A 13,261-nucleotide genomic window follows, 5' to 3' on the forward strand; every position below is an offset into this window, starting at 1 on the left:
TTTTAAATTTAAAAAATAAGCTTTTAAACACAACAATTTTCATCAAAATCTGTACAGTAGTTTTTCTGTGACTCTCGAACAAACAAACGGACAAACAGGCAGATACAGTTTTATTGTTATTTCATTCAATCATAATGTTTTTGAACCATGTTAAAGATAATAGAATATTCAACCATTTGAGTTTATTTTGTTGTTTCGTGCTTATTATGTGCGCAGTTAATACCGGAAAGCTATTCAGGGAAGGGTTTACAAATAATTTTAACTATTGGTGGTACCGGGACAACACAAAGCATAAATGCCTGGATAAGAATCAGAACAAGGTATTGCTGCTAACACTATTTTGTAGTTATACAGTTGTTTTCATTTACACATTTACAAAATATCTGTAATTTTACATGAATTTTCTGTTTCAGTTAAAAATAAAATTAAAAAAAAACATTTACATGTAAATGCCGGGTTTATAAACTATGCAAGAAACACAAGGCACAAAAAGTTCAACAATAATGATTCCGAATATTCTTTTATAAACTACGCCACACGCAAAAAAAAAAAAACGCAATGCAAGATCCGCTCAACTTTCAAATTCTTGCGTTTTACCTTGCGTTTTACCGCCTTCCATATTTGAAGTGGAGTGTTCCGAAAACTTTTAAAGATACAGAAATTATGTAAATGGAATCCCATAATTTTTTTTAAATTATTTTCTTTACTTATCAAACTAAAAATAACTTTTTAATATAAATTTGTTTGTAATTTTTTTTTCATGATAAACCTGAATAAACAAAAGAAGCCCAGGACATAAATTCCATTTTTTACTAATTTACAATTTTAACTTGTAGGTTTGGTGACGTCTTTCGACTTACATGCTTTATAAAACACCCTGATTTTCTTGCGTTTTTGCTTATTGCGTCGTCGCGTAGTTGCGTCCATTGCGTAGATATAAACCTGGCCTAGGAGCGCGGTTATACGGAACGCCAAAAGACTTCAGGTGAACAGGTTTTAAGTAAACGTGCTTACAGACGAGAAAGATTACGGTTACACAGCAGTTGGTATAAAATGTATTCAACTCCAAAAACAAATTTGTCTAATGTCATCGAATGAATGTGTTGTTGTTCCTATTTATATGAGCAAGTGTACCTCTGTTAGAAAATTACCGTCAGCATCAATATTTACCTGTTAAACCTTTTTGCTGCAATCGGTAAAATACTACACGAACACGTGCCAGGCACATTCTCAATCATGCGTTTTTCGCAAAGGACTGTTTATACTCTCAACAATCGACGGCCAAGCTGAGGCTTATGCAGAAGATATGTTCTGAACTACTTAGCCAACCGGTTTAGGTTGAATGAGAATTGGCCTCGAACGAGACATGTTCAGACAGTGTGTAACCGCACGCAGAAGTTAAACATGTTTACCTATAGTAGTTCAAAGTCCCTTGCAACCGCTCCCTAATCTTCCAATTCCAACAAGTAAATTACATATGCCAGTGACTGAAATGCGTACAACAAACTAACATATTTTTTCTCGAAGTAAATTTTTTCGTGTCTTCGACCCTCGTGATAAACTTTCAACCGTTTGGTTTTGCCGTTGTCTTTAGCAAGCCAGACAAGGTTTATTGACTTAGAACTGTTATAACTAGAGACCTGAAAAATTCGCGGGTTCATTTCGTGTTATGCTAAAATTCAAATAATTATACCTTAGTGCTGCTTCTGTCATTGGTTCACTGTTAATCTGGAGGACTGAGGGCCAATTAGAGACCCTCACTCAAAGAAGTGTCGAATCACAGGCCACCCAGTCGAGACGACTCACAAGTCAACAGCCAATGAACAGTTGGCATTTTCCCGAGTGTGTAGCGGATATCGGAGTCTATCCTGGAGGTCATTGAACCCGCCAATTTTTCCGGTCTCTAGTTATAACGTAAAACCCGTAACTTAGACACACACAGAGATACGGAAATTTCGCGCTACGACCGTGAGCCAACGATGTCTAGCTAGAAGCTAATAAGCGAATCAGGTATTGTCGATTAACAAGAACAAAAATATTCTCATTAGGTAATCAACCAATTGAAAAGAAAACATTGGTTGAGTACATCTAGGCTTAGAATTCTATTCTGACACAACTCGAATACGAAAAATTTACGGATCTCTAGACACACACAATGCCGAACGACACAACTTAGAAAAAAAAAACTCATAAAATCATAACTTAGAGCTGCCATAGCTTATAACCCACAACCACAACAAAGAGCTATAAAAAATTAGAAAAACATAACTTAGAACTATCACGAGTTAGAACTGCATAACTTTAACCCTTTCATTCACACTTTGTCATTTCCTAAGATATGATTGTATTTTTACTAAACTACTTTTTATATATGTAGTAATAGTCTAATAGCTATAATTATTATACACACATCAGTAAGTTTTATAGTATGACATATAACTTAATATAATTTTTTTTTCACAGCTCTAAAGCATGATATCGACTAGAATGTATGCTACACCATGACCCATGTATCATTAAGGTATAAATTGTCAACTTCAGCTGACGAGTATGCTGGAAGGATTAAACATACATAACCTAGAAAATTCTGTCGTGTGTTATACGAGGCGTCCGTTCAGTTGCACCATTTGCACAGAGGAGACACTGGTAGGTGAGGTAGGAAGCTTGTTGAGGGGGGGGGGGGGGGACGAGTGTAGTTTGGTTTGGTGGGTGAGTTGGGGGGGGGGGGGAGAGGATGTGTTCTTAAATCTTACAATCCGGCGAGACGTGCTCGAGCCTGTTTTGATGGTGCGCCCCATTTCACCACCCCTCCCCCCTCTTTTTCACGAACCACTCGAACAGTAATATCGTAGCGCATCGCGGGATTATTTGTCGCCGCCGTTCCCGCGTCCAACATTACTAACAGGGGGCAAGGGGGGGGACCTCTGGTGAGTGGGGAAAGTGGGGGAAGGTGGTTGAAAGTGGGCATACGGCCTTCTGTTTTGAGTGTTGAGGATACTCGGGCGGCCGGTTGAATCATCTGTTGACACTCGCACACCTCTCTCTTTCTCTCTCTCTCTCACACACAAATACACACACACTCTCTCTTTCTCTCTCTGTCTGTTCGCCGAAGCGGCCCCCGCAGATATTACATTTTAATTCAATTTTCCCAAACCCCCGCGCGTGCAAGAGTTGTGGGCAAATATTTGGACTGACAGTTAGATGCTCGTTTGCCTATCGCTTCGCACGCAACCTCTCCGTTTTTTTTTTTTACTCTCCCCTTCCTCCTCCGCTTCGCGACGCTTTTATTTCTACGTGCGCTGTCCGAGAGTCTGAGCGGTCGCGCAGTTGCGTTGTTTGCTTTCCTGAGATCTTCCGCGCGCGCGTACTGCCGCGCCTGCTTCCCCCCTCCACGCCCTCCCGCTGGTAGCCGAGCGCGCGCTCGGTGGTTGTCGGCCATCTTCGGCTTCTCCCTCTCCACCGCGGCTTCGGTTATTGTCGTCCCTACGCGACGGGCGAGCGGGTCAGTCGCGCTTGGAATGCGGTGCGGAGTGTCGGCGACGCGCGCGGCTCTGTTCGTTGTTGGCGCGACTGCGTGCGCTTGAAGAGGCGGACAGGTTGTGTGGGTCGAATGGCGGTGAATTTGTGACGGGGGATAGGAAGGGCTTTTCCGTGACTGCGGCGATGGTCCGGCGACAGCAACAGCAGCAGATTCTCCGCGTCCGTTGACTTGATTCCCAAAGAGGGGGGAGTGGGAAGATGGACACGGCGCTGTCGCCGGCGTGGTGTCTCCTGCTGGCCGCGTGCTGCATCCGGGGATCGAGCCCGCAGGTGTTCGGCGGAGTCCCCATCATCGACGAGCACGGTGAGTGGGTCAGGCCGGACAATCTCCCACGGCCTCGCGCACACGTGTTTCGTGTTTCATCGAAGCGAACCTTCTTTGGAACGCGATCAGAGTACAAATTTCATGGTCGGAAAATCCAATGCAATGTTTTCCGTGAGAAAAAAAATCATTGGCGTAGCTGTGTTCATAAAGTTGGGGGGGGGGGGGGACAAATAATGATTTTGATGTCATGTAAACCCTTTTCCCCTCTTACTAAGACGGGGGGGGGGGGGGGGGGTCCGGGGGTCCTCCACCGGAAAAATGTTTGATTTTAAAAGTGCAAAAATTGCGCTTTTTAAGCAGTTTTTGTATCTAACCGTTGGATACATCGATGTTAAAATTATTATTGTTTCCTTTAAGATAAAATTTGATGAGTGAAGAAATTGCAAATAAAGTTGGGCAGAATAATATTATAAAATAAAAATATCACGGTCTAGAAAGTTGGGGGGGGGGGGGACAGTCCCCTCCACCCGAAAAGTTCAGGGGGACACGTCCCCCATGTCCCCCCCGGTTCCTCCGCCCCTGAAAAATGTGACACCTTTTCTGACGGGAAAAGGATAGAGAATTGGTACTTGGCCAAAGAGATACGTATATAGTCGATTTTCGAATTGCGAAATAACTTTCACTTCTAACACCTGTACCGATTTACACGTGCTTTTTTTTTTTTTTTTTACTTGTTCGTCTTTTGTGCGTTTTAAAAGATATACAATGAAGGAAAAAGGAAAATTAAACTTCTGTTAGCTTGCAAATTTAAAGTGTTGGTGAATACAAATTTCAGTTCATGATTTCGTGATCAGGAAAACTTTCAAATATTTTATGGCCACGTATAATTACGCGATTCCACAGGAAAATTTCATTGTAAGCGTTTATAAAACTGACCCGAAGATAATTTACTAGGAAATAATATCAACATTTATTTAGGTAAATTACAAAACTGACGTCGAAATTGGTCGGCTTGAAATTTTTTTTTTTTTTTTTGGAGGAGTTAAGTTTACAAAATTTTCCCAGGACAGGGCTTCCGTAAAAGTGCAAAGTCTAGGGCCGTCTCTGCCACGCGCCTTGCTTTTGACTCATGTCGAAACGTTAAGGCCCATCTACGATTATTGATACGTCACCCAAATGTGGCATCACAGTAGCGCGATGGACTTTTAAGAGGGTCAGAACTTTGTTTTCAAAAGATGATTGGACTGGTGGATTGGTGATACAATTATTATTCGTGTATTTTCAAGGTTATGTTTACTAAATTTATCTGTGCAAGCTCTGATATTCTTAACTCACAGTGATATTTCTAACTGAATATTACATTTCTACTTAAGGGACCCGCCTAATCAGGGGTGTATTTGTGTTAGTGAGGCGATTTCATAAGTGCGACACTACCTGGTGTTTCTAGCGCCATATCGCCTCTAATGGCAAGACCCTGAACCGGTGCGCAGTCTTCACGTCGTGCATAGGACAACTAAGAAATTTTGAGCGGTGACTGTAACATTATATGGCCGAGAACTAAAGATAAAGGTGTAATGCAAGTCCCTTAAGCACTTCTCTAAGAAACTGCACCGTTTGGATAAAAAAAAAAAAACACTGAAAACGCGTCTTTAGCCATTTTAACTCTTCTAAAAATATAGATTAAAAAACTTAATTCGGAAACAAAAATACTTGAAATATTAAGCGAAATCTTAACTGTTTTTAAATAAACAGACCTCACTCGGATATGTTGAGTAGTTTTCCAATCGCGATGTTTTTCCTGAAGTTTTACGCACTGTATGTAAGCGGGAGCCTTAGCATGTTTTCTTCAAACATGTCGGATTAATAAAAACCTGCAAGCATGGATGGCTGTCGCATGTTTGATACGTACGTAGTGGAACGAAATTTTTTTTTCCCCAAGTGTTCATCTTTGTTGTGCGGGTGAAAAACAGCATTTTCGCATAACGCGATAGTTTGCTTTTACAGCGCATCTTTAGCGTCGCTCTATTGTCATCTCAGCATCATTTTATACGTACAAGATTGCACAAAAATAAAGGACAAGGCTATTAGTTATACAAAATTTCTTCAATACGAAGACAACGAATTGAATGAGCAAATAAATAAATGCCGAGCTTTGAAATAAACGCTTAAACGCAAAATCTCACGAGTTTGGTCAAATAGGAACACGTTGCACGATGTTAGCTTCACAATGAATCGGCGACAGTACCAAGTTAGTTGTTTGTGTGGATATTTTTAAATCAAGAAACGCGTGATCTAATGCCAAATATATTGAGGGCATGATTGTAACGTTAAAGATAATAATTTGCGTTTTAAAATACCTCAATAACAAGAGAAGATCTGTCGCACGTGGTTACAATTGAAGAATAAAATACTGCAGGAACGATAAAAGTTGTCTTTAGAGCGTAGATAATTATTCTTTTACGCTATTTTCATCGTCTGGCTCATATATAACATACAGTGTACAATGATGTATGCCATTAAACAGTCTACCAGAAATGTTTATGTCTCTTCTAAAGTTCATCGAATAGTTTGTATACATTGCTTTAAAATGATTTTTTTTCGCTCTGCTATTTTTACGGGAATACCAAGACAAAATCCTTTTGTTATAGATTATAGGTTGAAATTATATCGGTTTGTAGGTTACTTAATAATAGTTTAGTCTTTGTAGGTGGACCAGTACTTTTCTGACACTTAGCTTGAAATGAAGGCTTTTGTTATAAATGATGGTTATGAATAATTTGCTGGATTTTCACACAGTTTGAATCTTTTTCACGTGGCTTTACTGTTCTGTGTTTGACTTCAACCACATACATCACAGTTAAAGAGTGGTATATACCCCTTTTTAAAACCAGTTATACATGCGTCCACTACTAGCCTATTTTCTCGAGAATTATGATAGCTACAGCTTTCAGATTATTAATCTGACGAGAAAAGTAATGCAGTTTTTCCAATATAGTTTTATATTTTGGAAATCGTGACGCAAAATATATTTAAAAAAATGGTAAAAACAAGAAATTCGTTGACGAATTTCTAGTTATTCGATGAGAAAAATGAAAATTTGAATCTATATTGGAAAAGATTATATTTTTCTGAATAAAATGGTATATTAAAAGTATAAGGTCACAGCATTAAATATCTGTGTATTTGGTTAGGAAAACTGGCTAATTTGGCATTTTTAGTGTCTGCCTTGTGCTGCTCGACGGGAAAGTTGACGCCAAGCTCCGGGAAGACGAGCAGGGTGGGGATGACACTGACACGCCTCAACGTCGCCCGCGGTAGGGGAAGTGCTGATCTGTAACGGTGATAAACCTCCTCCTCCCTTCTTCCTCCTCCCGCTACACAGCAACACCATTTCTCTAAAGGATTCATAGTCCAGGCATTTTATGAGAAAAAGGGGTCGATTTATGGACAAATTGCGAGAAAAGGTTTTACTATATCAAAATTTGCAGACAAATTTGTAGAATAACATATCCAAAATCCACCGAAATCCACTTTATTTTGGTAACGTTTTTCCCGGGATTTGTCCCGGAAAAATGCGGAATAAATTAATAACTGTAAAACGGTGCGTTCTACGAAGAAAGGTATAGACACTAAAATTAAAGAGAGCCAAATTTACCATAACATATCAAAATTTTACAAACATTCATTAATAACTACTGTTTTGTTTTCTGGAATTCGTCACGGAAAAACCTAAAATATTGAAATAAATTGAAAATGGCGCATTTTACAGCATGTTTCAGGACAAAGTTAAAGTAAACAACGATTTTCATAGTATATTGCAAATTCACAAAAATCAACACAAAATAGGTTTTTGGTTTTCCAGAAAATTTCCTGAAAAAAAAAAGGACAAAACGAAAACGTATCGTACGTCAAAGAAATTCGTGACTAAAATTAAAGACTTTTTTGTATTAAATATAATTTCATTTCAACAAAATCTGCTCATATATATAAATATATATTTACATATGTATATAGTTTTTTTTGTGACTCGTCCTGGAAAATCTTTAAAAATTCAATAAAACGAAAACGGAACATCGTATTGAAAAAGTTTCGGTGGGACAAACAGAAGCACACAAGATTTCCTATACCAGATCCTAAATTCACTGAAATCTGGTATATAGATTTTATTTTGTGATCGGCCACGGAAAAAGTATTGAATATGTAGGCAAAATAACAGAAAGCATTGTATCCCATGTAAAATTGTCGGATCCGAACTATATTTAATTTCCATAATATACAAGTATTTTAAAGTCACTTAAATTATATTCCTTTTTCAGTTAGTGATGTGTTAAAACGTTTTTGAAATCTACCAAAAAAAAATCAGACTCATTTCAACTGCTTATTGTTTGAAAGAAAAATTTGACACGTCCATTCTCACAAAACATATCATACAATTAAATTTACACAAGATTTCCAGTGACCTGTATCGAGAAGAAATAGAAAAATATACACACATTGGGATGCACTCTGTAACACACAATACTGAATAAATATGCATTAGGTAACATACATAAGTACTTTAATTTAAAATATAGGTTACCTAAACAAACATCAGCGTGATTTTATATTTCTATTAATGTTAAACTGATCCAAAAATTCGGAAAATAACCTGCATATCAGCTCGAAATGTTATTTAATAGAATCATCCTGTTTAAGAGCGTTATATACCCATTTTTAAAACCAGTTATACATGCGTCCACTACTAGCCTATTTTCTCGAGAATTATGATAGCTACAGCTTCCAGATTATTAATCTGACGAGAAAAGTAATGCAGTTTTTCCAATATAGTTTTATATTTTGGAAATCGTGACGCAAAATATATTTAAAAAATGGTAAAAACAAGCAATTTGTTGATAATTTTCTAGTTATTCGATGAGAAAAATGAAAATTTGAATCTATATTGGAAAAGATTATATTTTTCTGAACAAAATGGTATATTACAAGTATAAGGTCACAGCATTAAATATCATTGTATTTGGTTAGGAAAACAGGCTAATTTGCATGGATATGTAGGAACACCCTACCTAAAAAGCCGTCACAGTAATTGCAGTCCTCGGGAGGTAATTCGCGCCGGTTTTTACAGGTTGATCCATGACAGTTTCCACAAGCCGAAGAACATGGGATGCCGTGTTTCCTACAACTGCAGTTGGATGCACCGCAACCATCTTCGTTGCAAGTGCACCTGATTACCTTCAAAAGGCATTCCATAACTGTTGGCTTGTCTGTCGAAATTGGCAAATTGTCTCCATCCCCATTCTTCTGGATTCATCTTAATTCCCTTCCATTCTTGTATCTGATAGAAAACCCTTAAGAAATGGAAACGAGCTGAAGCACTAGTTGGAGGTAACTGTTCTGGTTGTACACATTTAGAACTAGTAGCTGCATTCTCACTTAACACTTTACAACGCAAAGTGTCGAAAGTGTCACTTCTTGACCCATTGTACAGGCGTACTACAGCTGTTCTGCCGATTTTACAGTGTCTTCTTTTGACACACTGGGAATGCTATCTGAAAATACTTTCGCAAGTTGCCTGAAGGCACTGTCATTCTGGAGAAGATCCAATATTTTCCCCTTTATACCATAGATGTGTGATGTCGTGTCACATCCCATGAATGCATGACAGAAAAGAATATTACTACAAATTTCATCACCGAGCTTCAGCTTTAGCTCCTTAATGTGATATGTTTTCTTCTGCCTTTGTTCACTTTTTAAACACAAACAGTTATGTGATTGTGAGCCAAAATATTAGAGTAAAAGGACAAGTAAATCTGTGTCTGTTCCTATAACTATTGTCAATTGTTCTTTTGCACATTTAAAGCTTCTTGGACAATGTAAATATCTGCATCACCTGGTGCTTCGACAACAGGACATTTTCTTCGCGTACATGTATTGCTAATAACCTTAAAAATTGTCCTTTATTTCGCTCGTTCAAAAAAAAAACATATCTTTACGGAGTGATAGCTGCATTTCTCCTGTGAATTCAACTACAGGTGATGCATTACCTCTTGCTCTTCTAATATGTGCTGTGTCTTTAGTACTGTGAGTTTTCCCATATCCATCAAATACAGTAGTTGCTAATCCATAATTTTTCAAGATGAAACTCACGTACAGCTGAGCGATCTCGTTGTATGTTGCAGTATGGGACCAAGGTAACTGATGAAGTAAATATCCTCCGTCAATGACATATTTAATTTAATTTTATATATTTTATCGTTTGCAGAGTTATAACACATGGATACATAAAATCACTCAGTACAAGGGAATGGGAATTCAATCGTATAAATAGTAACTACATATACCAGGACAATAGTACATAAATTTTAAGCACATTTTGATAAAGGTCAATTATATAATGCAATTTTGTTGCCCTTAATTTAATTCACGATTTATTTTGAAGTACGGTGCACGGTTTCCGTTTTTTTTTCTTTCGATAAATTTTTTCCGGGACATTTCCTGGAAAACAAAAAAAAAATTAAATGTTGATCTGTGTTAAATTCTCATATATTATGAAAAACATTGTTTACTTTATCTTTTTCCTAACCCATTATACTGTAAAGTGCACAATTTTCGATTTATTTCATTTTTAATATTTTTTCCGGGACTAATCCCGGAAAACGAAGCAGAATTTATAAGATGATTTTCTTGAACTTTGGATATGTTATGGAAAAGATAATGTTCTTTAATTTTTGTCTCTACAGGTTTTGTCGTCAGATGCACCGTTTTTGAGTTATTATTTTATTTCGCGTTTTTCCGGAACAAAACCCGGAAAAAAGTTACCAAAAGAAAGTGGATTTCGGTGGATTTTGGATATGTTATTCTACGAATTTTTCTGTGAATTTTGATGTAAAAAAAACTTTTCTTGCAATTTGTCCATGTTTTTTTCATATCTTTCCTGGACTATCATGGCGAGTAGCTTGAAAAGAATCTTCACTCGGTAGCAACCTACATTGTACAAGATTTTTAAGTCTGTTGATTCGTTCAATGGTTCGTTAATGCTGTTTGTGAGCTTTCGCATAATATAAAAAAGACGCAATTATCTGTTAGTCGGTACGCATGAAAAAAAAGCAAGACAAACGAATCGGTAAGTTAGGGCGACTTTATTTAAGTGCGAAACGGAAGAAAAGAAGAGCAACAGCTCTGATGGAGTACCAGAAACAAAGGTAAGATATAGCGATACCGATATTAATTTTTCTTTTATTTATGTAAAAGAACACCGGAGAATTCCAAACCCGGCTAAAAACTATTTTAAGAAACATATGTTACAAATTAGTTTGTACAATGCATTAAATTTTTTAGAAAAATCCGAAGAGTTGAAGAATATGGTGCAGCACAGTAACTGATCCCCAAACGGCTAACTTGACGGCTCATTTTTCTTTACCAAGATAAAGCAACGCAGAGAATGAAAATATGGTTCTGAATCCTGATGAGGAGTAAGTAGCCAGTGCTTTATACTACACAAACTGCGAACTGTATTTAACGATAACATTTAGAATTAGCATTTTATTACGTTCGGAGTCTAATGAAAGGCTTAAATTTTTCATATAAATAATTTTCAGTCCAGTAATTAACTTCTATGGATTTGTTTTAGGAAAATAATATATATACGCCTAGTGTTACGGACAGATTAAAGAAAAGTTAGATACTCGTTATTACTTTTGTATGTAAGTCATTGGAAGTTATTATGGCTTGACGACCATACATACGTCATCGATTATCAATTTCAATTAGTAATTTTAAAAAGTGAACTAATAGGGCATTAATCCAGTCCTAGAAAAGTCCATGTGATGTGAAAAATACTAGTGCTATTATAAAACAAGCCGAAAGATAATTAAATAAATCAGTATGGGCGAAGTTATGAGGGTGGGGGAATAATTGCGAGAATGGAAGGCAAGCTATTGATGACTCACTGTGTTCGGTTCCAAAAGACAGTTTCTTCATCCCCCACCTCATTTCCCTTGTTTGAGCGTGTCTCAGTTTACAAATGCGTTCGACTATCAACAAATTATGGTTACTTGTGGTAGCCGCTTGGCTGGAAAAATGCCAGGAATCCTTACTGCTGTATGTTGTAATATTCAACTGCGTCATTGGGTGATTTTCCATGTTTCCTTATAAAAAATATTGAGTGCGAAAAATTTTCCCCTTGTAGGCTTTCTAGTAAAGGACGATATACAATATGGCTCTCCTGCAAACAAAACATTCAGTAAATATATGATGACATAAATTATTATTGTTCCACGTAGGCATTTCTTGTTTTTGAATGTTACTTGTTTCTATGCAAGTTTGTACGTGCATGCATGTGTATGCCCGTATCTCGTGCTGTACTTACATTCTGGAATTAGACTTGTCATATTAGTGTACAATAAAACTCTCTTACATCATATCCCACACTTACTGATTAGTTTGCGAACAGTGGTAGTGTTTATAGGCAGGATTATAGAATTAACTGAATATGTCACTACCTTTAAAGAGAAATTCATCAACATTTTGAGCGGAACACACAACTATAAAATTGTACTCAAATATTAGAGCCAAAATAGGAAATTTCGTTACTTTTGGAATTTTGATACTCGACATGTCACAAATATATTTTGTTTTAATCTTTGCAGGACAGTCACCAAATCGTACGCCAAACTTCAGCCACCAATCCAACTGCTGGAAACGGAAGCCGGTGTTTTTCATTGGTCCACGGAAGTGTCTGACACCATCATCATAGAAAACAACATCGTTGAAAACTTAATAAAATGACGTATGAAATGAGCAGTATTCAACAGGAAAGAGAGGTATTTAGAACAAACATTTATCGCTGATTTAGAATTTTTGTAATAAAACGTTTGAACCTATTTGAAGCCAACAACAACCTGCTAGAACCTAGTAAGAGCCATAATATACTCTCATGACATACTTAATGTTCCATCAGTACAACATGGCAGGCAGTCCGAAGAAATAGTTATCAAACAGCTAGAAGACCAGGAAAAAATTAATATAAGTAAAGCTGGTCTTTTTATTGACCAAGAACACCCATTTCTTGCCGCAACATCCGATGTCCTTGTTGGCGAAGGCCGTCTCGTAGAAATTAAGTGTCCTGCTTCGGCATATGGAATGGACATAAATGAAGCCATGCGAGAAGGCAAAATAAAGTATTTGAAATATTCTGAAGAAAGTCCTACTGTCATTTCATTTAAAAAAGATCATGAATATTTCTATCAAGTCCAGAATCAGCTTCACATAACCAGAAGGGATATTTGCTAGTTAGGCATCTGTACTTCGAGCCAAAAGAAATTAAAAGTACCTATTGGAAATTTTCAGAGACGACACATTCTGGAAAGAAAAAAATGGAGCCAAAACTCGTTTTATTTTACACACTATGCGTTCTTCCGGAATTAGTTGATCCTAGACACACAAGAAATATGGAAATTC

At 37.2% G+C, this 13,261-nt stretch overlaps 1 protein-coding gene across 1 annotated transcript in view; it reads left to right on the top strand.

Annotated features, from left to right (window-relative positions):
* Positions 1-3,505: 3,505 nt before the first annotated feature.
* Positions 3,506-13,261, top strand: part of LOC134537643 (tyrosine-protein kinase transmembrane receptor Ror-like) — a 309,127-nt gene continuing 299,371 nt past the window's right edge. Inside the window, exon 1 of the mRNA XM_063378309.1 lies at positions 3,506-3,844. Coding sequence (XP_063234379.1) covers positions 3,739-3,844 — 106 coding nt within the window. The 5' untranslated portion in view covers positions 3,506-3,738. The remainder of the gene's footprint in view (positions 3,845-13,261) is intronic.

This window comes from Bacillus rossius, chromosome 12 (assembly GCF_032445375.1).
Source record: "Bacillus rossius redtenbacheri isolate Brsri chromosome 12, Brsri_v3, whole genome shotgun sequence".
NCBI classification, from domain to species: domain Eukaryota; kingdom Metazoa; phylum Arthropoda; class Insecta; order Phasmatodea; family Bacillidae; genus Bacillus; species Bacillus rossius.